Source organism: Coturnix japonica, chromosome 17, assembly GCF_001577835.2.
Source record: "Coturnix japonica isolate 7356 chromosome 17, Coturnix japonica 2.1, whole genome shotgun sequence".
Taxonomy (NCBI): domain Eukaryota; kingdom Metazoa; phylum Chordata; class Aves; order Galliformes; family Phasianidae; genus Coturnix; species Coturnix japonica.
This window is the reverse complement of record NC_029532.1, coordinates 3781371-3808550: the sequence shown is the minus strand read 5'-3', so window position 1 is coordinate 3808550 and position 27180 is coordinate 3781371. Positions and strand designations below refer to the sequence as shown.

Sequence of the window (27180 nt, the reverse complement as noted above, 5' to 3'; positions counted from 1 at the left end):
GGACCTTCAAATGGCAGCAACCTTTAGTCCTTAGTGAAGAAAGTACCTCTTTTCATCCAGCATTAATTAGAAGGCTGATAAAAGCATGGAGTGCTGTGATAGAATGGGTAGTGTGTTACAGAGACCATGAGATAAATGATTCTAGCTTTGGAGAAATCTATATGGCTCCTAGCAAAGACTTGGAGGAGGAGAATCAGTAGGAGGAGATGCGTAATTAAGTTAAAACAGAACATAACATGGGTGGCTGTCAGAAGAAAAAAGGATGCCTGAATCTTGAAGTTTGTAGGTGCAACAGTGCCTGTGTTTGTCCTCTGACTGCTTCTGTTAGTCGTGCAGGGGTTGGTTCAAGCAAATATAGGTCTGTTATCTTTTCTGCTTTCTGTCAGCAGCTGGGTGCTCTCTGCAGACCTTGCTGTCTGATTGTTGATCGTATCTCTACAGTGGTGACTTCTGGTAACTGCCACAGGCCTTAGATTTTGTAGGAAAAGAGAAGCTTATGGCATCTTTCAGACTGTTCATGCAGCAGAGAGGAAACCAGCTGTACCTGATTTGGAAGGTGATGCTCATGTCATGCCAGGTGGGGTTTGCTGGGACCTGCTGGTGTGTGAAAGTGGCAGGAATTTGTCACCTGAGAGCTGACAGGTTGGGAGGACAGCTTTGGTGCTAGAGTGGTTTTCTCTTGTTATCACAGTTATCCTTGTGTTGGGAGTTCTGAATATTATTCCTTTGGTGATTTGAGATGGGTAAATGTTGTCTTTCGTGCTTGCTTTATAAACACTGTGCTGTGGCATCAAGCTGATAAGGGTCAGCAAAACCAGTGGGGAGGGGGGAGAATCTAAAAGCAATCCCCTGTGCTGATGCAGTTACTGTTTCTCAGCACTCCATGTGCTTACTGTTATTACAACTTTTTAGCTGTGGACAAACTTTGTTTTTAAAGGCTGCTGGTTGTTTTTGGTAGCCACGGATCAATCCCTCGCTGGGGATGCCAAGTGAAGGCCTTGAACCTGCCTTCCCCAGTGAAGGCAGAACTGCACTGTACTTAAATAGAAGGAGTGGGAGTCTGTCTGCTGTGCTGTATCTGAGGCACCTTCTGTAAATGTTATTCCAAGGCAGGAAGCTGGTCCCCTTCCTGGCCGTGTGAATTACTCAACATTGCTTCTTTGTGCTTCAGGCTCCAGCCTGACTATCCGAGAGTGAGAGAAAATGCTGGAGTGAAGACTTCTTAGCATCTTTAAGATGAACCCTTATCGTAGGGAAACTGAAGAAGTAGATGACATAGCAGAATTTAATCAAGGAAATGGAGCTCTTGTTGTGTTCCGGCTAGAGGGGTGAAACTTGTTATGATGCACTGAGCAGATTTATTAGGAGCAAACCCATGAGGGCTCCACCCATGTGAACCAATCCTCCAGTTTTTGTTTCAGACCATGCACTTGAGTGGCAAAAACAAGACATTGACAAGGGGTGGTGGGCAGTCGCCTCAAAGCATGTGGAGCTCAGCCTGTATTGCCCAATGTAGAGTTGTTTTTGAGGTGGCATCTGTGATGAGAAGCCCACTGGCAATATGCACAGCAAACCTTATTAATATGTCACTAAGTAAAGAGAAAAACAGTTTTGGGTGTAATGCTTTCCTCCTTGGACTCACAGATCCGTAACCGTATGAGTCAGAGTACTGCTGGCTGGGAGGAAAGCTAAAATGAAATCTGCCAAGGAGAAGAAAATCATGCACAGTAAGGAGACGGCCCACTGGTGGCATGATTTCTCATTGCTCTTGAGCTGAATTATTTCTGATGTTATGACAGATGGGTCTGGCTGGCCTGAGGTCGGAGCTGTGCTGCAATGCTGGGGTCTGGGTGCCGATCGTGGGTGCCTTTCCTAGAGGCTGTTGGTCTTGGTCACATCACGTGTGTATATCGTTAATGGATACTAGAAATGATACCAGAGAAGGTTAACAACAAGAGACAAGCTGTTTTTCATAGCAATAATTGGGACCTCTGTGATGGTGATGCAGCAGTGCATGATGAGCAGTGCCTTCCTTGCAGCAGTGGTGTGTGCGGCCTCATGTGCTGTTTGGTACTGGGCATCTTTGGAGGCTGAGGGTTGCTCTGCAGAAGCTGGCAGCATGCTTGCTGGGTGTGAGGATTGGGAATTGCTTAGAAAGCACTGATGTGCTGCACTAAGCAGGCTGGCAGCATCACATGTGGGTATATAGACTTTGAGGTGCTTTGGTCACAGAGCTGTGGACTTGTTGAGCTGTGTATCTGCAGGGTGGATCTCACCTCCTTTGCCAGTTGAAGCCAGCAGACTCTGAGGCTCTGCAGAGCCCATCATGGCCTGGAGAGATGAGCCCAGAGCTTTGGGCCTGGTGACCTTAAACACTTGGGTGGTCTGGTCAGGTCTGGAGTGGCTCAGGCACGTTCTGAAAAGCTCCAAAGTTCTGTTTCTCTTTATATTTATGGTCTTTCTAAAACATGTGTTATGCTTATTATTGGGTGACTTGATGGAGTTTGGTCAGGGGAGACCTTGTTGCTCCGTACAGCCCCTGAAAGGAGGTTGTGGTGAGGTGGGGGGTCAATCTTTGCTTCCACTTAATATTGATAGGATGAGAGGTGATGGCCTCATGTTGCACCAGGAGGTTTGGGCTGGGTATGAGGGAGCATCTCAGAATGGTTGTGCAGTGGAGCTGCCCAGGGAGGTGGTGGAGTCACTGTCCTGGGGGTGTTCATGAAAAGAGCAGACATCAATTTGAAGGACTTGATGCTTTGAGGTGAGATGGTGTTTTGGACCCTGCTCAGCAGCTTCCTGCAGTTCAGCCTAGCACACATTGGATGCAGGCGTTATGCAAGCTTCTCAAACTGTTTTGCTGACTGGAAGCAAACGTGCCAACTTCTGCCACTTTTCTGCAAGTCTTATGACTCGTGTGGCTTTTCTTAGAGCCCTGGGCACAGCGGTTAAGCTGACAGAAGAGCAGTGTGGATTTTGTATTGAGAACATCCATTTTGGGGATGCTTGTGGGTGTCCTTTAAAGAAAAGGACGTTGTTTCCTGAAGTGCTCCAGGAGATAGAGCTAAAGAATTCCAAATTCTGTAAGGCCTTGTCAGATGTGGGCCTTCCCATTCTGGAAATCAGAGCTGATGTCCCTGGGCTATAGCAGAGCTGTAAGTTCTGTTAAAATACTTGTACTGCGGCCATAACGAACTAAAAAATTATGCAGAGTGAAGCTTGGAAAAAAACCAGTTCTTCACTCGACTGAAACAGGAATTGAATTCAAGTCTCGGGGGGTGAAAATACTATTTTAATAATTTATTGCCTCAGCAGTCCCCTTTAACACTCCGTTTCCTGTTTCTTATGGCTCCAGGTTGTGTTGTTGCAGCTGTGTTGAAGGGTGAAGAGTTAATAGTGTCTGAGCAAGCAGAAGGATTGTGGAGATCCTGCCTGGCTTTGCTTGGACTGTCATTTTGTTTGTGAAACTGTCTTGGTGTAAGAGTGGCCAGCACAGTACCTGGGAAAGGGCTGAGCAGATATTAAAGTGATGCTGCTGTGGATTTTGGCTGAAGAACCAGGCAGTGTTGATGTAATCCTATATTAAATGCAGTGTGAACTGCAGCCATGTTTCAGAATAGCTTTTCAGTTGTATTTAGGCTCTGAAAGCATCGCTAGGCAGAATTCTACGGAGATGCTGTGCAGCTGATGCTCAACATCTGCAAGCATTTTTACAGCAGAGTCAACTTACCCTGGAGATCATTAAGAAAAAGCACTTTTTTGAGACTGGAGAAGCAGGGCTGGGGGAGGCTGTGCTGAGTTTCTTAGCATAAGGAAGAGATACCTAAAGGCAGAACCTCTGAACAAGCCTTTGTTTTGCTCCTCTTCTTTGCATTCCTGTCACTCTCACACATGTAAAGGCAGAGTATCTTTGGTAGGATCTGGCTTGGGGCTCTGACAAAAATCAGCAGCCCATTGCAGCTCTGGGAGCAATTTGTCATCTGAGTAATTACAAAGTTCTATGAGCAGGGCCTTATAATAACTGTTCATTTGCTGCCTGATTACCAGCACAGGGATGGTTCTCCGTCAGTGAAGGGGTGTACCTTGATGGGCTGTTAGCTCAGAATTAAGCTAGCAGAAAACAGAGCTCTAACTCCTACTTTTAATGGTGATTTTTGGCTCCACTGACTTGCCTGTGGTTCACTCTGCACATACACTGCTCTGAGTGGGGATGGAGCTCTTTGATTCTAATGCACATTAGATTTTTCTCTCTTTCTGGCTGCTGTGATCTCTAGAGTAATCTCTGGATATTTCTTAAGCTGATTGTGCTTTTACTTTTAATAGAAGCTCATCTATGAATAGCTGGGAGTTGCCTGAGCGTGGAGATGGCCTTGTGAGGTCTGCAGTAGTGGTACAGCTCAGGGCAGGGAGGGGACCAGCATATACCAAAGTGCAGAACATCCCCTGGGGATGTCATGCTGCAGAGTTGATGCTGCAGCTCCAGTGCTGAAACTCAGGGTATCTCTTCTGCATCAGCACAGCAATCAGAAGGCAGGCAATGCATTTCCTTTCTCTGTTTTGGTTTGGTATTTGGGTTCCTAGGGATTACTCTATTTGTGCCTGTTCATACATAATATATTTGTCATGCAAGGCCTGTGAACTTCCTGGCACTCCACGTTCATCTTAGGTCAATTTATCCTTTCTGTGTGGAGAAGAGGGGAAGGAGTGGGAAGATCAGAAGATGCTGGGTGGTTTGTCCAGGTCATCACTCCTTAGTTTTACTATAGGTTCAGGGTGCCCGTTTAAGTGCAGTACCAATTTTGGCACTCTTCTGCTCCAAAGCTCTTCATGAAGACATAGCCTCCTTTAGAAACTGCATGGATGTGTACCTGTATATAAACCTGCCCTTTTTTTTGTCACTTATAGTCACTGTCTGATGTTTACCAGAGAAGCAGTAATCCCTGGGCCGTGGGATGCTGTGCCTCTGGCTGTCTCTAGCAGATACCCCTGGGCAGGAGGCAAAAAGCTTCCTTCTTCTTGGGGCTATCGATCCCACTTTTGTTTTTGGTGTAGCTTGGAAATGGAGATGTCTTCAGTGGTTTTTAAAGTAGAAATTAATGCTTCCGTACTGGCGGTGGTAACAGTCTGCTTGTTTTTCTTCAAGGGCTTAAGAAACAGCATCTCTGCGCTGTGTTTCCAGCCAGGGTGATCCTAATTATAACTGAAACTGCAGAGGTGCAGTGCGTAGCAAGGAGCTTGGCAGTGTTCCTGTGTACTTCACCACACAGCAGAGGTATATGTTGGCATCTTAAATTCCCCCTGCAGGGTGGCTGTGCACCGTGGCCAGGATGCGCTGGGGCTGAATGATGCAGTTACCCTGCAGAACTGCCCTCCCTGCCTCAGCCACCAGCAGGGAACCAGCCTGCCTTCCTGCTCACAATACTCTTACCTATGCAAGGTAAATCTTCAGGGTACATGAATCCAATTGTAAACACCTACCACCTATACCTGGACAATGGTGGCACAGCAGGGCTTGAAATGCCACCCCCTTCCTCATATAGCTTCTGTGGGTTCTTAATAGTGGGCTCCAAGTGTTTCTGCCTCTTCCAATGAACCTTTTCAGTTCTCTGTACCTTTTGTGGCATTCAGGCTCTGAGGAGACTGTCTGGGAGTGGAGGAGGTGTCATGCTGCAGTGACGGAATGTGCCTTGAGCTATATTTGTTCTCCTTGCAGCAAATACCAGGACGCCAGAGGTGAAAGAGTTTTGACAAGACATCTAAGATGACACTTAACTATGAACCTGTGGTGTCTTTGGATCTGTCATTGCACCAGTTTCCTTTTGTAAAGGAGAGAAAGGCAAAAAGGAGGATAAGCCCCTTTATATCAGGAATCTCCATATCGTATCAATATTGGTTACTTCTGCATGGACTGTTGGAGTTCCCCAGCACAGGAGAGCCTTTGCTGTAGGACTCTGGAGAGCTGGGACAGATTAAGACACTGGTGGTGGAGAAATAGGAAGGTGAATGTGTTGCTCATCAGTTTGAGCATGTTAACACTAGTGTGTTGTAGTGTTTGTGCTTCCCCATCAGTCCATCATTCCTATTCCAGAGGTTTTATTGTATAGCTTGTCCTTTGTTTCCTCTCTGCTCAAGTTGCAGGAGCTGTACAGGCCATGTTTTAAAGGGCTGCCACTGTCCTCCTATGGCAAAGCCAGGATTTGTCAGTAGATTTGCTCTGCTTTAGCACAAACAACACTGCTACAGAATTGTGACAGATCAGTGCAGCTTGAGGAGGCAAGCAAAGATGCTGGGTCATGGGCTTACCTTTTGTGGCTAGAAAAACTGGATTTCTTTTCTACATCTGGGACTGAGCTGAATTGATATTTATAGGGTTTTGATGCCTAGAACTGTCCTTGTGAAGGCTGCTGTCTGAAACTTGCAGGGCTGATATTGGAGATGATGCCCTGCAGGTGAAGCTGCATATTTTGTCTGTGACTTCTTTCCAGTATCTGTATGCTTCAGTGGGAGTAAAAGATAAACTTGCTTCCATATGATGATTGAGAAAAATCATCAAGGCACACAAAGTCTGCTTTAGAGCTGCTGGGATGGAGAGCACAGCACGTCTGTGTCCATGGAGTCCTCTGCACCCAGGCAGCGCAGTGGGTGCTGTTCCCCTGGATGCTGGTGCTGGGTTGGCTTCTTGCTCTTCAAATGAGCTGAAGAAGCAGAGCCGTGTGGTGAAATGAGCTTTGTTTTCTTCCTGCTGGGATTCTCATCCTTGAAATCTAAGCTGTGGTTTTCCACGAATGCGTAATCCTTGCTGCCACATCCACTCCGGATGCGCTGGGCTGCTTTTTCCCTTGAGTTCCTGATACTGTCACGTAGAATCAGTGCTGCTTTATTCTTCACCTTGAATATCCCAAGGCGGAACACAAGATCCAGGGCTTCATTTTCTATTACCCAAAGGATCCCAGGGGAAGCTGCACAGCAGCAGTGCTGTGGTTCTGCAGCCTCTCAGGACTCTTCCCCTCTGTCTGCTGCAGCTGACAGTCACTGCGGCATTTGCTATAATGGGCACTGACTTTTTGAGACCAGTCATTGCACCATAGGCTGTACCACTCTCTAAATAATCCTCAGTAAAACAGCAGGGCCTCCGAACAAGAAAATCCCTTTACGGCTGCTACCTGTAAGGAATACAAAGAGGAAATTGGTTCACAAGAGCACCTGAGGTGTTGCAGTGTCCTGTCTTCCTTTTCCCATCTGTGCTTTGTTCCCTCTCATGCTCTGGACTAACCCATCTGTGGGAGCGTGGCAGGGAGGGATCTGGCAGATAAGTCAGCCCTTGAAATGGAGGAGGGGAAGGATATTACTCATTAATTCTCTCCCAGCGGAGAGGAACTGAGGCAAATGATGATGTGGGTGAGATGGGTTTTGTGTGCTGTAGGAATACCCCTTGTTTCTCCTGCAAGCTCTTGACCTATGGCTGCAGACCCTTGTATGAAATCTGTCAGCCTCAGCAGCTCGGGGCTGATGCATGGCAGGGAGGGAGCCGTGTGGACATAAAAACTGATTTGTTTCTATGGAAACAAGTAGATTTCACCATGTTGTTGGGAAGTAGGAGGGGAATTATCCCCATGGGCCTGGTTTTGTCTCTCGGATTGGATTGGCCGCTGTACTGCAATTGTAGAGCAGCAGCCCATGAAGGGATTATCTATCTAGTCTGGGATCACAAGCAGGCAGAAGCACGTGGATCCAATCTGCTCCCGCTGCGGGCTTCCTCTGCAGGAATAACACAAGGCTCTGCAGTTGCATGCCAGGACTCCCCGGGTCACAGCCCTCCGTGGCACTTGGTAGTAAAGAACTAACCTTGGTCACTAATAGCTGGAAAGGAAGCCTGCATTACAGCACACACAGCTGTGACTGCATATCCTGTGCAGATTTTCTTCCAATTAAGATGGCAAAGGTGCTGGGCTGTGCTTGTGCTTTACTGCACTGTCTAGGTGTGCATTTCTAGCAAAAGCTGGAAGCTATTTGTGGTGTCTGCAAGGAGAAGTTGATCTTTCTGACAGAGGCTTCAAGTGCTGCTTGAAATCCCATCTTCTGAAAGTATTTGCCCATCTATGCATTGCCCAGCAATGGCTCGTGAGAGGGAAAGCTTAGATTTCTAGGTAGGAAGAAGGTGCTCAGTGGAAAACTGGCAACATGGTGATGTCTGTCTGTATTTGAATCTCCTCCCAAGGTGTTCCCTTCTTTGTGTTCTTTCTCCCCTCCTACAGGTAGAATGAAGAAGCAACTTGACCTTCTGCAACAGAAACACTGTCTGCTCAGCTTCTGTCTCCCCTCCCAATGCATGGGGACTTATATATTACATAAGCTGAGCTATGGCTATAGTGTTAGAAATCCTTGGTGACTCCATTGTAGCAGAACTAGGGAGCTGATCAAATGTATTAACTCTTGTTTTTGCATGGATGCATCAGAGGAATGTTGCAACATCTCTACCTTTGCTCCAGGTCATCTTAAAGTACGCAGCCCCATCTGAAAAGTAGGGCTGGAACCTGCAGTTGACCCCCCCCAGCATAAAACTACATATGTGGGTTTCCTTGGGATCACTTCAGCCACACAACAGACTGCCCAGGGATCGGCTGTGCTGCCCACTCAGTGGGCTCATAGGGTATCAAAGGGAAGTGGAGTAACTGGGCTGTAGGAATACTGACTTCTGTGGGTATCTGCTGCTTTGTGGGAGTACTGCCATGATGCTCCTCTGTAGCTTGATGTGAGCACAGCTCGTGTATGGGGGATGTGGTGCAGCCATGACTCGACATAATGCATTCAGCTGCTTTCCAAATCTTGATGTTCTCTAAAGCTAATGAAGCAAAACAGAAACGAGCCTGAAGGATTCACATGAAAATCAACAACAGAAAAACATTCTTATCCCGCTGCTTTTGGAGACCTGAGGGGAGTCGGGCTGGAGGGGGGCTGAGTGAAATGCAGGGGAAGGAGATGTGGAAAGCAATGAATGAAAAAGGCAGTAATTGCAGTGGACTCTTGGGAACTGCTCTGTGCAGTCAGAGATAAGCCAGAGCAGCAAAGTTTGATGTCCTTTGGAAGAGGGATGGAGGGGGGCAGGAGGTGATAAGGGAGAGAGCCTCTTCAAAGCAAATGTTCTTGTAACGATTACAGTGTGCTTCTCTTTTTGCTTGAGGAGACTGAGGTCTGAACCCAGCTACTAGCGCTGAAATATCAGTGACACAGGGGAGCATTTGTTCAGAGCCTGTCTCCTGTTTTGTTGTCTGAGCTCCCTCAGCCCACGTTTGGCTCAATAAATGCCTTCTGAGGGCTGAAACCCATTCCTAATTGGTGCTTCTGCTCAAGGCACGTGTGTTCTCCCGGAGGCCCCCAAGTGGCACAGTCTATTTCAGTACCTGTGGCTTTGTTCTGTAGGGAAGGTGTGTTTTGGGTTTGTGGGTTCTTTGGGACGCTTCTGCTCAAGGTGATAACATGGCACTGAACAGGGGATTGTTGTCTTTGCATATCTAAATCAATGGCTGGGCAGTTGTGTCCCATGATGAGATGGAAGCCCACCTATCTTCTGTCTTTATGTCACTTAGTCCCTGATGGGAGGGAGACGAAACCCACCATTATGTTTGTCTGTGAGGGCAGGGATTTGACTTGCTGTATGTCAGGTTTTACCCAGCTGACCACACAGTCCCTTGGAGCACACCTTGTGTACAGCAAAACATGGAGAGGTCTGCTCAGCCCTTCCTGGCTGCTGGCCTGGGTTGCTGCGTGGGGAGAAGTGGCTCATTGGTGGGGATGCTGCTGGAAAGCCAGGATTGCTCAAAGCAATTGTAAGTCCTGTAAGTCAGCACAATGGTGTTAACCTCCCATTGCACTGCTGTATCTCTAGGTGCAAGGCAGTGGGAAGCCTTCTCTTCTGCTGATATATGTATTGTGATGACACATGAACTATTGCATGACCTTTATTTTTCACAATTGTCTTCTTGAATAATGAATTATTGTGTATAGTAATGTCGCCAGTATGATAGAATGTGGTGTGTTTACAATAGATCTTTATTTCTATACGTACCCATTGTGTGATGAACATCAGTGATGCTCTTAAGGAATATTTGCATTACATCCACTGCCTGTAGATTTGGTTTCTTTCACTAAAGGTTAAGGCTAGACTTTCAATAGTGCTGCAGAGATGGGCAGATAAAGAACACATCCCTGGCTTAAACCTCTGAGCCTGAAAGTGCAAACCTTACCAAAAAGGATGGGATCTAATGTGTGATTACAGTGAATAAGTGATCAACTCTAAGACCTGATGGATGAAATGAAGCTGGTGCTGGGCCTGAACAGAAGTGTCTGTGATTTGTGTAGCCAGACAGCGAAACCCATAGGGATAGGAACTGTATTTCATGCTGTGAGTTGGCATAGTGCTTTGTACAATGAGGTTCTGATTGAATTGTTATCCCCCAGTGCCACCGTAACACAGGAAATAACAAATACTGGATTTAAAAGCCAGGAACAGCCATGTGAAAATGTGGATACTGTGTGAGTCTTAATTGTCTGAAACTAATAATCCGAACTGGAGATTAATCGCATCCTTTAATAACCTTGTCTGCAGATGTTTAGTAAGAAAACAAATGGAAATTAAATGATCAGATGCTGATCATTCTCTTGTTATTTGGGCTCCCGTTATGTCTTCATAAGCTGCTGCTTTGTTGGTTGTTTTTGTCTTAATTGGAGCTTTACCTTCTCTAGTGCGTTCTAATCCACAAATCTCAAAGGACTGACAGACAAACTGCACGGGTGCTGTATTGGTGTATCTAGATCAGGATTAGGTTGGTATTTGAGCCCACTACTTCCCAGCTTCCCCACAGGAGGGCAAAGCAAGTGGTGGTAGAAGCATTGGGTCCCTCTTCCATGTAAAAGAAAGGACAGTAATGTGGACTTGCTTCCTTTATTGACTACTACTTCTGTTGTTGCCATCTGTTATCTATCATTTATCCATTCTCTTTGATCCCAATCTATATTTAATGCCACAAGCAATTTGTTTTTCTCCTGTGTCTTATCAATATCTTTGATCTGTGTTACCTGTAACTTCTGATGCTCTGTACCATGTGAGTGATCTAATGAACCTCGGAGCTTGTCAGTAAATATCTGCTTGTCCTGTCATTAATAGCACCTTTTTGTTCTGTGGGATGCCGAGATACCTCATTCATGGAGGGTTAAATTAAAGCCAGGCGATCTATATGATAAAAAAACACAAGCCTCAGACCTTGTTGCCTCCATAATATTTATTACATGACATTCAGATTGCCTTCATGTTTGAGAAGCTCTGTGTTTGGATTTGGTTCAAGCATTGCTGTAAAGTAACTGCTCAATTGCTTTCTGTCCCTCAGATAGTTTTTGACTACTGTATTACTAATGCAGTTTTCAGCCCAAATCTGTACTTTAATGCAGCTCTGTGTACTAAAATAGAAATAAGACTGTAAGGGATGATGTGATTGGGTTTGCCCTGGGGTAGCTCTGCAGCTAGTTGAGAACATACACGGTGTGTGCTTCAGAAACGAGCAGTGCATAACATAACAGTTAGTACCTTTTCAGGTCTGGCTGAACCTCTTCAGCCTGAGACCCATCAGGATTTGCATCTCTATTTCTTTTTGTGCCCTAGTGTAGAGAGGAGATGTATTGCTAACTTCTGGTCTGACAGCTACTAATAGTCTGAAGACTTCCATTAAGTGTCAGTTTGGGGAATGGAGCTTGTTGAGCTCAGCTAAAATGATACCTCAATATCTTAAGGAGGAATTTTGAGCCAGTGCCTAAGTGGAAGATAAGCAGATTAAGTGTTTATTTCCTAAATGCAGCATCTCTGCCTCAGTTTTGGTTGCTGCTCTATTATTCGTTCTGGGGGGATCTTAGCACTGGTAAGTGGCACAGGATGATGTCCTTGCTTAAAGGCACATGAAATAAAATGCTGTCACATCTTCCCTGCGTGTTAAGAACAAAACAGGAAAACAAAGCAAGTTTTCCTTCTTAAGAAACAAAGTAAATGACGAGCAGTTGGTACTGGCAGCCTAATGAGCATCCTGTTCCCGGCACAGCATCTTGTATAGTGGTGTATGTAGCAGGGCTGCTCTTGGTGTTGTGATGGAGGCTGCCTTATTCTGGTAGGGAAGTCCCTGCTGCCCTCATCATTCCAGTTCTGCAGTGTATTATCTCCCAAGAAGTGTTCCATCTTTCCCCTCCTCACCCCAAGCCTTGCTGCTGTGTGTCTCCTTCCTGGAATGGAACAAGGCAGTTTATCTAACCCTTCAGCTCTTGTCAGCTGGCATGTCTTTATCCCATGTGTCCCTCTCCTGAGTCTGGCTTCATTTCATCACTTGGAGCTGCTCTTCCAGGAGAAATCCATTTCCCTGGCTGCTGAAAGGGCTCAAAACCTGAGCTGGGTGCTCTGTCTGTGCTGCGTATGCTCTGTTATAGTTTCTTTACAGAAGCAATTTATTATGCCTGCTGCAAGAGGGCAAGCGAGGCTGCTGTACAGTGTGCTCCCCTGGCACCCAACCAGGTGCTGTGGTTTTACAGACTTACTTTAACATTAACATGGCTACAGTGGTATAATGCTGCAGGTAAGTAAGCTCAGGTTCCCTAAACTGAGTGGTATGGAATTCTGCCTGGTGAGAAACTGAGGGAGAAAACTCCATTGATAATTGATAATATTGTTATGTAAAGGTTGAACTTAAACAACGTGCAGTTCTGGGATGAAATGAAAATGTGTAGTTAAAAACATGGTCAGTTGGTATCCCAAAGGATGGGGTTAATAACAAGCAGAAATGTGTTGGCTTAATGGTCACTGTCCTATTGGAGGGTCTCCTGGTATCTCTCCTACTGTTCAGAGGAAAGCTTATTGAAAAATGACTCAAACTTGTAATTGAGTCATTACTTGTAAGTAATCCTCTTTATATATGTGTATATATATATATATATTTAGTGCTGTGTCTTTTGTGAGGACTTTGTTGGTTTGTTTTTTTTCCTTGCAATACCCTGGAAGCTGCTCAATTGACATAATTAAGTGGTTTCAGTCTCATCTGGATGCTGCAGAGGTTTTCACATCCACCTTTGCTTTGAGCTGTGACAAAGACCACAGAGAAATTGGGACCAAAGCAGAAAGTTTTGGGAAGATGTGGAGCACATCACTGGGGGATCTTAATTCCAAAAGGACTCATTCTTATAAATGCTTTTCCTACAGTGAGGTTGAATGTAATGCTGCAAGCTGGAGGTCAGTAGCTGGGGTAGTGCCTTATTGCACTAGAAAGTGAGTTATACTATAAACTGTACCTTTCTGTTACCTACAGTAAAGTAACAATAAAATCAGCGCAGCTTGGATTTGTTCTTATGCTAAAAGAACTGATGCAAGAGTAGGACTTTGTCACATATTGACCGCAGACATCCATAGGAATGGAGCTGAGGCAGCAGAAAACTGCCTGAGTGATGCAATACCTCAACGATTCCAGGGTTAATCCCACTGGAATGGAGAAAAAATAGAGCTGTATTTATTTGAAAAACAAATGAAAGTTCCCAGTTAACTCCTTATGTTTCTGAAGTCTAAAATAACGGGGCTGGGTTACAGTATGCAGTAGAGTTTTATCAGAGGTTGCTTTGCAGTAAGCTTAGTAACCTGCAGGAGATGTTTGTGAGACATTAGATGTTGTAGGAAGCTCTTTGCTCTCCTTTCTCTTGAGACCACTCTGCATCCTTTTATAGCTCTCAGTTTAGAGCTGAAGAAAAGGGAAATGCACACGTTTTCCTATTTCCTTGCAGGTTTACATAAGCAATCAATGATGAAACCAGGAGCTGAAATCAGGTCCGCTTGCTGATGTGTTAAAACACAAAAGCTCATTCCTCATCTGCATTTCCATTGTCAGTATTAAGGCCATTCAGGACAAGGCCATGGTCAGAACATCAAGGGGGGTGGATTTCTTTTACTATGGTTATAACTGAGTTGGCGAATTCTGCACTGTCACACCTATCAGAAGGGGAGAATTGTACCAAAGTGCAAGCAATACAGGCAGAGCTTCTAACAGAGGTGATACATTCATGCCATAGGCAGCACATTCTGAAGCGGTGCTTCTCCAGTAGGTAGGGAAGCAAATGGATTGTGTTTACAGTGACTTCTGAAGAGGCACGTGAACAGCCGAGTGCTTGGAAACCAAGCCACAAACTGGTAAGGTCAGCAGCAGATGTAGTGAGCCTGGAACTTCATCTGAAGATTTAACTGCAAGTGACAGGACTAGTGGGAGTGTGCTGTGAGCATGGGCTTCCTAAGAATGGTCTGTCCTCCTTGGGGAAGGACACTTGGTCTCCTGTGCCTTAAATTCTATCAGTGCCATGGCTGGAGTGCCCTGCTGGGACCCACGAGTGCTCATAGAAACAGCAAAGCCGTGGATAGGGAAGGAAATGATTGCTCATTCATCTGAAATTTCCTCTTTCATTTCAGGGACTTTCTGCCTCGTGGTTCTGGCATTGTGACCAGGCGTCCACTGGTCCTGCAGCTGGTGAATGCCAGCACAGGTATGTAATCCATGTCCACAGTGTGCTGCTGGCTTCCTACCCTAGACCTGACAGGTCTTATTTCATCAGTGGCGCTGCTCAGCATCTAATTTTGTCTGAGTTAAGCAGTGTTTCATACATATGCTCATCATGATTTTCCTTTGTCTGTGCAGCTGTGACTCTTATGAGTGGGTATAACCCAAAAACTAAAGGAACCTGCTTACAGTCTCCTGAAATAAGTGGTTGGGATGGTTCTAGTGCACTTAAAATCAAGTATGGGAATGCTGGGATGTGGAATGGAATCCCTGCAGAGTTTTGTGACTGGAGTTGTGGACTATTCACTGCTTTGGCTGCTGCTTACAGAGTACTTTCATTACTGTTCCCTTCAAACATGAGATCTCATTGAGGAGCTGGCAAATGACTGTTTTAGAGTATTCCTCTCTTGTCAGGTGGACCTGACCTGTTTACAACAGTCCTCTGGTCTACCATAAAGAAGCAACTTGACTTGTGAGGATTTTTCACTTGAAATGGAGGGTTCTTGAACTGGTTATCATACTCAAAACCACCAAAACAAACACAAAAACCCACCAAGCAGTTCAAAACCATGTCAGAATGGTTTTGTGCTACTTTGAGACTCACTTGAACCTGTTCTCATCATGTCATGCAACTGCTATTTACCCCACTGCTTTAATACAGAGCTGCCCCAAGTTTTCATGAATACAAAGGTACTTCCCAGACCATCTATGGAGGTTGCAGGTGTGTGTTAAGCTTGCTTAATATCAACAGGGAAAGTCTTGGGTTATATTTCTTGAATGAACATGAGTGAGGATGCAGGCTCTGCGACCAGAGCTGGATTGGGAAGGTCTTGGTCTTATAGATTCTCTCAGATGTTGCTGCAACTGTGGCTGCAGTAATTTCTTTGCCAACCATGTAGGATCTAGAGAGAAAAACCTGTGTTTCTTTTCAATCCAGGACACTTTATTAAACTTCTGGCTGTGAGTTTTTCTCACTTGTGTGACTGTTTCTGACTCTCTGCTTCTGTGTAAACAGAGTATGGAGAGTTCCTGCACTGCAAAGGAAAGAAGTTCACAGATTTTGAGGAGATCCGTTTGGAGATTGAAGCTGAAACGGATCGTGTTACTGGCTCCAACAAAGGGATTTCCCCAGTGCCCATTAACCTCAGAGTCTATTCTCCTCATGGTGAGTCTTAATGCAGTCTCTGAAGTTGGGATAGATGAGGCAGATTGCTGTTCTGCCATAACATGAATACAGAACAAAGATGAAATGGAATCCCCCCATGTCTGGGTTATGGTGGAACACACTGCATGTCTTTGCCATATTTCTGGAGGGGCTTTGTCTGCCACTTGAAGTATCTGGCTGCAAGCAGAACTAGTCTCAGAAACGACTGATGTCTGTGCAGAAACTTCTTCCTATAAAGACTTTATTGCATCAGTGTGGACCTTCCTGTAAAGACCTGCAGCCTCTCCCTGTTTTCTGGGGAAATAAATGAATCATTGGCAATACAACTAATAACGGTTAGTTATTGCTCAACTTTAACAAAAAGGAATTGAAAACTTTTATTTGCTTCTGAGTTACATGCTTCTGTTATGCCTATAATGCACTGAAGACACTAAAGCTATGAATGTTCCATATAGACCAGAACATTCCAACCTTAATGCACACTTCTTATGTCTCCTGTTTCCTGTATATAGTCCTGAACCTGACGCTGGTGGATCTACCAGGCATGACCAAAGTCCCGGTGGGGGATCAGCCCCCTGACATAGAGTTCCAGATCCGAGATATGCTTATGCAGTTTGTCACCAAAGAGAATTGCCTCATCCTGGCAGTATCCCCAGCCAACTCTGATTTGGCCAATTCTGATGCTCTGAAGGTTGCGAAGGAGGTGGATCCTCAAGGTAAATCTCTTGTTTCAGTGTGTTTCATTACTAACCAGCAGCCTGAGTCTCCAGGCTGTGATTAGCTCAGCAGTTTTAGTCTCCTGTCTGTTGTCTTAAGTGGTATCTTCACCAGCATCTGCCCTTCTGAGAGGTGGCTTTGGGCATTAATAGCTACTGTAATAGAAATTGTATTATTCCACATTTCTTTATTTGAGCCCTATTTCTGAAGAGGTTGAGGGCTTCCCTCCCTTCACTTTGGTCATCTTTGTTTTGCCTGGAGAAGAGTAGGAAAATCTTCCCTAGAATCCATCTCTGTGGTAAAAAACAGGAGTGTCTGAACAGGGTATAGCTGGGAACTGACCTCTGTTACCTGGTGCTGTTGTGACCTCTTGGCTATTATGGGAACTGTGACATTTGTGCCCAAGAGCCCTTGTAGCCAAGCTGGGCAGTTTGTAAGCTTTCTGAACAAAGGAAGGTATTACACAGCTGTTTTACTTGATCATATTTTACTTGTTCTTTTATTAAGGGCAACGTACTATTGGAGTCATCACTAAGCTGGATCTTATGGATGAAGGAACTGATGCTAGGGATGTATTAGAAAATAAATTACTTCCTCTTCGCAGAGGTACGTTTCCTCACGCTCTGTGCATGATCTTCCTTCATTTTCCCTATATTTGGTATCTTTGCCTCATTCCTTTTCTTCAGGGTTCCTGGAACATCTGTTATGGTGTGTTCTTAAGCCAGCTCTGTTCCAAGTCAGAATTGAGAAGCTGGGGAATGGGCATGAGTCATGCTTAAGGAAAAGTAATTTTTAGGTATTTGTATCTTGATAGGTAGTGCTAGAAGGAGCATAACCCCGTGCTCTTATCTTTACTTTCTTCATTATATTTAATAGGCAAGCTGCAAAAATGGGATTCCTGTACTATTCTCCCCCCGCACCCCAAGTCTCTTATTTGATGGGATTACTGTAGTGCTTCAGGTGAAATCACATTTCCTGTGCTGTGCTATGTGCTGTACATAACCATAGTGGAATACCTGTCCTAAGGACATGAACAGAGAAGTCCTGAATGGAAATAGGGTGTTCTTAGTGACTGGGGGAGCAGTGATCAAAAAGCTAATTCTCAGTTGCATAGTGGCATTTCTGTCCTGTATACCAGGGAATTCCAGTTTTAAACTCTTCTGCTTGGTCCCAGATGTGTTGTCCTTAAGATTTCCCATTTGCAGTGTTGTTTCCTGGGTAGTTTCCTTCTCAACCTGAGCCCCACTTACATTTTCATCCTTGTAACTGCCTGATCTTTAATGCCATCCCTGCAGGTTACATTGGTGTAGTCAATAGAAGTCAGAAGGACATTGATGGCAAGAAGGACATTCAGGCAGCTCTGGCTGCAGAGAGAAAGTTCTTTCTCTCCCACCCAGCCTACAGACACATGGCTGATCGTATGGGAACCCCCTACCTGCAGAAAGTATTGAACCAGGTACCACCACCAATTGAGAACTGCTGCCCACTGTGCCCTTTATTCTGGGATAGCGTCATAGCAAATTTCTCCCAATTTCATCCTAAACCTTCTTCCTGCACAGCAATTGACCAACCACATCCGTGACACCCTGCCAGGGCTGCGCAACAAGCTGCAGAGCCAGCTGCTCTCCATTGAGAAGGAGGTGGAGGAGTATAAGAACTTTCGCCCTGACGACCCAGCTCGCAAGACCAAAGCTCTGCTTCAGTGAGTGCCCTTCACTGCGTGTCCCTCCCTGGAAAAGCCTGCCTGGCTATGTCTGCTACTTCCTGCTTTCTGTCTTCATTTAGGATGGTCCAGCAGTTTGCTGTGGACTTTGAGAAACGCATTGAAGGCTCTGGAGACCAAATTGATACCTATGAGTTGTCAGGAGGAGCCAGGATTAACCGCATCTTCCATGAACGTTTCCCCTTTGAGCTGGTGAAGGTACTGTTTCTCTGTATGCTTTCACCTTTTCCTACCTGTTTTCTTGTTACTTTTTACATGTTTCACCATCTATTTTCCCTTTTAACATTTGATGCTGTCACCTTATTTTTACTTCCTGTTGTTGGAACCTTCCCATAATACTCTCCTCTCTTAATTCCTGTCCTTGTGAGATAACTTTGCTTTTTTTTTTTTCCCCCCTGGTTAATATTTCTTTTGCTTTCTATTGCCTGTTTGAAAACATTAAGAACCAAAACATTCTTCTCTATCTTCTGCATTTTGCTGTTTCCTTTTTCATTTAAATATGACAATTCCTTGTTAGTGTAATACAAGAGCCTGCCTTGTATTAGATGATGTAATTCTGTATGTGAATTTTAAATCTCTTGGAGGTGTTTTCTGGCAGACAGCTGCCAAGACCTCACATTAAGCCTCAGGAGACAAAGCAGTTTGTTTTGGAAAGCAATCTAGTGCTTCAATCTTATTGCTTTAAGTAGCTCCTTGGGAGCTGCTGGGAGGGTTGGCACCTGTAAATGCAAGCCCTTAGCTATTCTTATCTGTTCATTTTTGTCCAGGATGTCTGCTTTGGCAATACAAGCTTTATGGCTGGACTCTACATCCGACATCTAGGCTAACATTCACCTGTCACATAATACTGGCATGGGACCTCCTATTGTGTAGAGCGTGCTGTTAGGTGTGCTGGGGTTGTGCAAACATCAGCCTGTTTCTGATAAAAACTCTCTCTTGGTGCAGATGGAGTTTGATGAGAAGGAGCTGAGACGGGAGATCAGCTACGCCATCAAGAACATCCATGGTATCAGGCACGTATCATGCACTAGGCAGACCACTGGCTGCGTAGTCTTGTAAATACCTCTAGACCTTCCCAATGGAGTTGAAGACTTCAGAGGTACGGTAGGTCAGCCATAAGGGAGAGGACTTCCTTGGACACCCTGGTGGTTTGAATCTGGGAGTAGGGATGAAGTAGCTGCTTTCTGTTCCCATATGAAAACTGCTGAAGCCTAAAAGGTAATGCAGCTGTGGTTACTAGTTTTCTCCCTCCTTGTTTCTACATAAGAAAGGACTGAGGGATGCAGGCCTGTACTGCTACTTAATTGAGTTTTAAACGTTGGTTTTCACATTATGCTTCCATTTTTACCAACATTCAAAACAGCTGCTGATCCTGAGCACCTTCCCTGGAGATCAGAGGGAGCTTTAGGGTTCCCATCACCAGGATTCCAGCAGCCCCAGGGGTTGAGTCCTAGGGCACAGTCAGCAAATACAGTTTCATCCCCACTAAGTGAAGGTTAACTGCCAGAAAGCACAGTCCGGGGTCACTGAGTGGTGCCGTTCCTGGGAAGGTGACCAGAGACTGGTGCCTGTTGTCCAACTGGGATCCATTTTACCCTTACATGTGCCTCTGGGGAGGTGCCAAGCATCCCTTTTTATTCTGGATTCCAGGACTGGTCTGAGGGTTGTGATGCTCCCAGCCCTGTGTGCGGGGTTTCAGTGGTGGTGGTGCCTACACTGAGATGCGTGTGTAACGTGACATTCTCCTTGCCCCTTCTCCCCCCCCTTCCTGCCTTGTCTTGTCCCCTACCCTGGGTGTTTAGAACCGGTCTCTTCACACCCGACATGGCCTTTGAGACCATTGTGAAAAAGCAGGTGAAGAAGATTAAAGAGCCTTGCCTGAAATGCGTGGACATGGTTATTTCGGAGTTAATCAATACCGTTAGACAGTGCACCAAGAAGGTAACCGGAGGCAGCATGGAGCTGGCACCTTCCACCCCTCTCTCTGGCTGCGGCACAGCATTGTGACCGGGGCAGGGATTTGCCTGCAGTGGCACTCAGTGTTTCTAACCACCTCCTCAGCATGACTAGACCTGAGCAGTACCAGCCTGGGACGATCCAGCCAACAAGCCAAACAGAAAGGGAAGCACTGTGAAACATGGGAGGTGGGCTGGTCCTTGGAATGCTTTAGAGCAGAGGGATACTGGGGATGCCCCCTCTGTGCCTCCAGTCTCTAGCTTGACTCTTGATTCCTTCTTAAGCCGTGGGTATTTCTCCTTATGGGGCCACTTTGGACTTAAATTTAGACTGAGTTTCTTTTCCAAGCTGGAGACTGGGATTTAAATTTTGTTCTCTCTGCTCTCTTAGAAGTAGGAGGGTTAATCCCTAATGAGCCTTTAGTATCAGGGCAGAGTGCTCCTGGCTGGGTGTGTGGGGCTGAACTTCAGAGGGTACAGTGGTTACAGGGAAGTGTTCCTGTGGTGTTTGGCTTGGTTTTTGGTTGGCTTGGTCCATATCCTGTTCTGGAAGAGCAGCACATGGCTGAGAAGGATTAAGTTAGAAAAGCCAATCTACCTTTGGGCTCTTCAAGGGAGCTCCAGGCTTCATCATTTGGGATTCATATTGGTATTCATTGAACCTTTGGGGAGGAGCCTGCCTTAATTCTGCTCTGTGGATGCATAAGCTTTTGTTTATGAGGCTGGGGTTGAAAAGCAGCAAGACTGGAAGATACATGCCATTCCTCTCAGCCATGGCTTGCTGCTTCAGCCAGGGCTGGGTGCTGGTCAAAAAACACCCGAGTTAGGATGGGAGCATGGGCACTGGAGACTGGAATCGCCACGGGCTGTTCAGGTGCAGGTAAATGGGCATTGCAGGATGTCTGGAGCCACCTTGTCCCTGCAAGGGTGGGGTGAGGTGCCCAAGTAGTGATAGATGCCATCACTTGCAGAGATGCGGAGCCCCTGTAGAAGGGCTTAGGCATGCAGACACGCTCTTTGCCCCCCCAGGACAGCCTGGAAGAGCAAAGCAGATTGCAGGGAGTTTGCTCAGGTTTCTAGTGTGCTGGAGGAGCTTTCTTTTTCTGTCCTGCTGTTCTTTCTTGGGGTGTGTGACTGTGGGGAGCACCCAGAAAATTGCCATTAGAGCCTGGTGACAGGTAAGCACAGGCCCTCAGGCTGCCAAGTATCCAGAGTTGCCTGCTAACTGGATCAGAAGGGCTCTCCTTTTTGGTGCCCTCTGAAACTTCTCTTGGTTTGTTCCTCATCCATCAGTTACTGTTCAAAATCTCCCACTCATTGTCTGTGTTTGCCCCTTCTCATACATTTCCCACTTTTCTTCATCATCTTTGTTTCCTCTTTACTAATGATGCCAGTAGTGAAGGGAATACCTGTTCTGACAGCAGTAGGTTCCTCCAGTCATCCAGTGTTGGGTACAGCAGGGTGGGAGATGAAGAGACCACAGGGATGTGAAGGGGGAATGGCAAAGGCTGAGGGTCAGTGTTCCACTTCAGCATCTTCAGCTAAGAATTTGGCTGACTGCAATGCTGGTTGCTGTGTGTGCTAGTAGTCATGGTTACAGCTTTCTGTTTTGGGAAGCAATATCATTGTTCAGGTGGTACATAGGTATGTGAAGGCGCTGATATGTTCTTTTGATTGTGTGGGTTTTTGTTTGTGTGAGGACCCATGAGCCTGGCCTGCAGAGCAGTGCACACAGTGCTGGGTTAGCAGTGCTGCTAGGTCTAAGGGTGTGAATGGAGCTCCAGGAGAACCTTTGCTTTGCTCTAAATGAGCTGCTATGGCACCTTGAGAGGCTGCGGGGTGAAGCTGAGTCCTGTGGTGTACTTTAAACCTCTTTGTTGCTTAAAGGGCAGATTACTGTTGGCCCTATAGGGTGTTGAAATGCATTATCATAGAGTGGTGCTGCTCGGGGTTTTGCAGGTGTTATCTATAGGACTACAAAGAGGTACATAACTGATTTTAAGTGGAGTAGTGTTTATAATCAGCTCTGAATTGTCAGCTGTAAGCACCCCAGGTTTGACTAGGAACTGCACCTTTGGCATAGCAGGATCCCATTCCTGTGTCAAAGGCACCTCATCCCCCTGAAAGCACTCAGAGCTCTGTTATGCTGTGCTAAAACCAGCTGAGACTGTGTCACAGGGAGCACCCTGGTAGGAGCTATAAAGGTTAAAGATGCATTGGAAAAACATCTTAGTAACAGTTTCAAGATAAACCTGTCTTTTTGTAACTGCAGTTTCTGTGGTCTTTCTGCTCTGCCACAGTGGAGCCCCTGAGGATACAGAGCACTTCAGAGGAATGGAATACCTCCATATAAAGCTCAGCCTGCACTGGGCCTGGTGCCACAGGTTGGCTGGTGCAGGACATGCTTTGTACAGCTGTGGATGCCCTGTAGCTTGTTTGTATTTCCTAAGCATTGGCTACATCTGGTCTTTCTGAGGAGTTATTGGTTGTCCCAAAGGCGAGTAAGGCAAAAGGTGCTCTGTAAATGGAGTGTTGTATCTGAATCTGAGACATATCCATTCCATTCAGTCCTCCTGCCAGCACAAGATGCAAGTGACAAACCTTTGAGTCTTAGCTTAGCTCCGGTGCTGGCCTGGAATAAGAAAAGCATGGAAGGGATAATCACAATGTGAGGTAGAGGGGAATGCCTGAGACGAGGGGAAATGAAGCACGGTGAGCCTGTAGGAAAGAGTCAGTGGCTCATTGTGGCAAGCAGCCATGCCTTAAAATCTGAATAAGCTTTTCTTCAGGAAGAGATCATTGATCCCCAGGGGTTGCCATGTGTTCATCTTGCTCTTCACAGCTCACCATTTCACCAGCCCAGCTGCTCCACCTCCTTCCCTCTGACACATCCATTTGCCTGTAGACTCTCCTGATACTTGGCAGTGAACAGGCCCCATAGCAATGCTCACCTGGTTCAGTAAGCTAATGGAGTGAACCAAAATCTCACTTCTCATTTTGCCTTGTTTTCTCTCTTTTCCCTTTTCCTTCCTTCTCTTTCCTTCCTCCTCTGCTCTTTCTCTGCTTCGCTCTCTTCTTCCTCGTTGCTTCCTCCCACCCTGCCCCTGCCATGCAGAACGGGTCTCTTCACGCCTGACCTCGCTTTTGAAGCCATAGTGAAAAAGCAGGTGCAGAAGTTGAAGGAGCCGAGTCTGAAGTGTGTGGATATGGTAGTGAGTGAGCTCACATCCACCATCAGAAAGTGTAGCGAAAAGGTAAAGAAACACAAAAAATATGCCAAGAAAGGTCAATGCCCACCCCCTTCCCGCACACATTTGTGCCAGTTTCTCTGCACACAACACGGGACCATTGGCAAACCCAGGGAGAGAGAAGGGGTGTGAAGATGCTCTGAAGGAGAGCAGCTATCTGCAGGCGTCAGTGCAGGTTTGAAGCAGTGGATCAGGAGCAGTGGGCTTTAGCTGATGGGCTCTTTGGCTGAGACGTGGGCTGGGACCCAGGTGGTTACTCTGTTCTGTGCCCTTTTCCTCTCTGTGTTTCAGTGGTGTTCAGCTCAGTGTGGAGCAAGCCCTTTACTGTGCCAGTCCCTGCGTATCTGGAACTCCTTACTTGTTTTTGCTAGAACCCCCTCCCTAATAATTCCACGCAGAAGGGAAAGAAACCAGAGGGAATGAACTTATGTCCCCCACAGCATGAGTTTCATTAGGCCTCACCTTGCCTACAGAGCACTGTGTACAAAGCAGCAGTCGATTAAAGCTTGAATCTCCATGAGATGCACAGAGTAAACAGGATACTGACCCAAGAGACTTGGTGGAGAAAAGCTTTTCCATGCATGGCTCCCATTACAGCATTCCTCCTGCTGGTACCTCACTCCATGGACTGTGCTCAGTTGAGATAGTGTGGACACTTCTGCACTGCAGAGCATTAGAGGTGAGGCCTTAAGGGGCAGTTTGGAGCTGCCATAGGTGTCAGGTGCAGGTTGCATAGGGCTGGGGCAGCAGTGGGTCTGCTTCCCAGGCCAGCTTTGTCCAGGAGGGGGCACCACGTGCCTCCTGAAAATCAGGACAGATGTGGCAATTAATTTGTGTGAAATTTACGAGCGAGGGGCCAGAAACATGTCTGGCACAGCAGTAGCATATTCTGGGAACTGAGTTGCAAGGGCTGTTTTGCTGGTTATTTTAAGCCTTGAAAATTGCAGACCTTTTCTTGCAGACTCTCCAACCATACAGCCTCGAATTGGGAAGGAAGGGAAGATAAGTGATATGAGCTCTTTTGGTGCGGGAGCTAAGCTGATGAGGCCTGGTTGTGCTTAGGAATATGGAGCTCATCTCCATTAAGGAGACACCTTTGTGCCCTGAGCTCTGCCCGCTGTATTTCTTGAAGGCTGCTGCTGTTGCCAAACAGCTGTGACCAGGCAGAGCAGCTCCATTCCAGCCTGTTTTCCTTATGGGTTTTATTTGAAGGCTTTGATTTGTTTGGCACTATTATCTGTATCTGACAGAAGATGGCTCCTGTAGGTGCTGCAGGGAGAAGAATCATGAGAACACCACCTGTAGAATCCCAGCTGTGTTGTTGGGTCGTATCATTAGTGTTGTAGGATGCTAAGGGCTGTGATGGAATTTAGCCTGAGAGGCCAGAGAGGTGAATGTTAGGGATGAGTGACTCTAAGAGAAATAACTGCTTGAGTTACTATATCTAGTGATAGTAATATTGGGGGGGGGGATGACACAAAAGGAAGGCTTTGCTAATATGTAAATACAGATGTCTACATCTGGTAAGAAGGCTGTCTTGCCTCTATCTTGCCCACTGCTCACTCTGAAAGAGGGTAGAAAGCTAGTTCTCTGAAACTGCCATAGACCCTAGTGGTTAGCAATCAGTGTCAGGTGCATTCTGATGGCTTCACACAAAGGCTAGTAACTGCCCAGGGGCATTAACTGATTCGCAGTGTTTATCTTGCATGTTATAGCCCTAGCTGCTTCACCTGGATGAGAGCATGCCCTATTAGGGGAGGCATCTGGAAAAGGCTACTTCAGGACTGATGCTAATTGTAAGGTAACACTCAGCCCACTGCGGTGTGGATTGCTGCTGCCTTTCAGACGTCAAGGCCAAACCTTTGAACCAAGCCCTGCAAGGCTTCGTGGAAGGAAGGCAGCTTGGGCTAACACCTTTTGAATTAGCTGAGCGGTCCTGTAGCCTTGGTTTGTTGCTGTTCTGAACTATTGTGTGCTGTTGTTTGTGTGCTGTCGCAATTATTTCGTTTCACCCCAGACGGTGAAGAAATCTTTGTGTGTGGTTAATAAGGCTGCATAGATGGAATAATACGAGAGTACTAACGAACGTAGGCAAACCCATCTGTTCCTTGAGTGCGATGGAAGCACAGCTTTCCTGTCTGAAGAGAGATTTGCAGCCAGTGGGTTATTAGAGCTGAGGGCTGAAGCACAGGTTGCCATTAACAGGCATTCTCTACCTGATCTGATCCTGAGCTGCTTCTAGTTGGCTAAACGGAGAGCAGCTCCAAAATCAAAAGAAAGCTGGTACAGTACAAGCACACAGAGCCTTAGTTTTGAGAGGGCAGCATCCCTAGCCAGTGTTGTTCCAAAAGCAGGAACTTCTGTGCCAGACTGCACCGCAGCATCTTACAGATGCAGGGAAGGCCTGAAGGTCGATCTTCAGTGTGCTGGCATGGACTGCTGGAACGTGCAGAGAGAGGAGCTAAGAAATATTGGGACAAAATGGTTTTCAAAGAGGGCTGTGAGTTTGTATTTAATCGGACAGGAAAATCCAGCTGAAACAGAATTGAAAACCTGCTTGAACTGTGATGTGATCCCAGGCTGACAGACTTAGCCCCTCAAAGGGTCCCTGCTCTCCTGTCTTTCAGAGTCATGGCATTTCTGGGTGCTGTTCATACTGCTGATAACTCCTTGTCCCTCTATGCCCTACTGCATGTTCCCTGGTGGCTGTGATATCTCGTGGCTTGTCCGTGTCTCTTTTCTTTGCCTGCCTTTGCTTTTCCTACGCATGCTTGGGAGTAGAATCTGCTGCTGCATGGGGACTAATGGCTCTCAATTTCTTTTTGCACATTAATGTTGTTGGATGACCTGGGTTCTGAATAAACCATAATGTGTTTTCTTTGTCTGCCTTTGGAATGGTGGGGGGTGGGGGTGGCAGGGAGAGGGTCCATGTGTGTTTTGTTTGACTATTTTTTTTTTTCTTTATTTGAAGCAAAAAAGCTGAGACTTGCTTAGAGATTTTCCAACTTCCTGTTTTTCTGTTTGACATAACTTTCCTATTTATCCTTTGCCAACCCTCCTTTCCCCCAAGGAAACAGGAAGCTTTGCTTGTGTGTATCTATGAAGCAACCAGCTGCCTGAACCATAAAGACCATGGAGAACACCCAGTTTGCACTTTCAAGACAAAGTGGTGCTGGGGAACTAACGCTGCCTCTTGCTTTTTTTTCCTGCCTCTGCAGAGCTGTTGGTGTTCAAAACAAGCTCCACGCTTGGCAATAGGCAGTCTCAAAGCTAGTTCTCAAAGCTAGTTCTCAAATCCAATTCCAAGCTATTGCAGCTCACTTGGTTTGCAAGGGTGCTGAAAGGTTTTGAGACTTTGTGGCTGGTTGTTAGAAATGCAGGTACTGGGTGCTTTAAGGGTGTTCATTGTGGAGGGTTTCTCATGTGTGGTCTTTGGATGCTTCTCTCTAAATGCAGTCAGTAAAGTGTACTCAGGAATTAATTCCCTTCTCAGTAATGTAGAAAGAAATAGAATGTTGTGGGTATGATGTGATTATAGACCTGAGTCCTGCCCAGCAAAGGTGGAGAGCAGCACCTGGATGCCCAGAGCAGAGCACAGCCTTCCTTGCAGTCTGCCAGACCTTCTGTCTCTACTTGCAGATGCTGATGGAGAAGTGCTTTCATTTAATACCCCAGCAAATGGGCACTGAGATCCAGTTCTGTCCCCGGGGAGACATCCCATAGAATTTAGCTGTTTGTAGCAGCAGGCCTTTCACCTCTGTAGGCAATGAGACGCTGAACACCCAAAACAATTGTTTTAATTTGC

General features: G+C 46.1%; 1 protein-coding gene across 21 annotated transcripts in view; it reads left to right on the top strand.

Moving 5' to 3' along the window:
* DNM1 (dynamin 1) overlaps positions 1–27180 on the top strand; it is a 55525-nt gene that overhangs the window by 3716 nt on the left and 24629 nt on the right. For 17 of the 21 annotated variants that reach the window (XR_001558683.2, XR_001558678.2, XR_001558679.2 and 14 more), the window contains exons 2-10: positions 14480–14553; positions 15583–15732; positions 16245–16448; positions 16957–17055; positions 17745–17905; positions 18009–18151; positions 18235–18370; positions 19118–19185; positions 19975–20113. Coding sequence is in view for 13 of the 21 variants with exons in the window: in XM_032448116.1 (XP_032304007.1) it covers positions 14480–14553; positions 15583–15732; positions 16245–16448; positions 16957–17055; positions 17745–17905; positions 18009–18151; positions 18235–18370; positions 19118–19185; positions 19975–20113 (1174 nt within the window). In the remaining 8 variants the exon portion in view is untranslated. Of the gene's footprint in view, positions 1–14479; positions 14554–15582; positions 15733–16244; positions 16449–16956; positions 17056–17744; positions 17906–18008; positions 18152–18234; positions 18371–19117; positions 19186–19974; positions 20114–23242; positions 23382–27180 lie in introns of all 21 variants that reach the window. The other 4 variants (XM_015879120.2, XM_015879118.2, XM_015879115.2 and 1 more) reach the window with 1 other exon arrangement.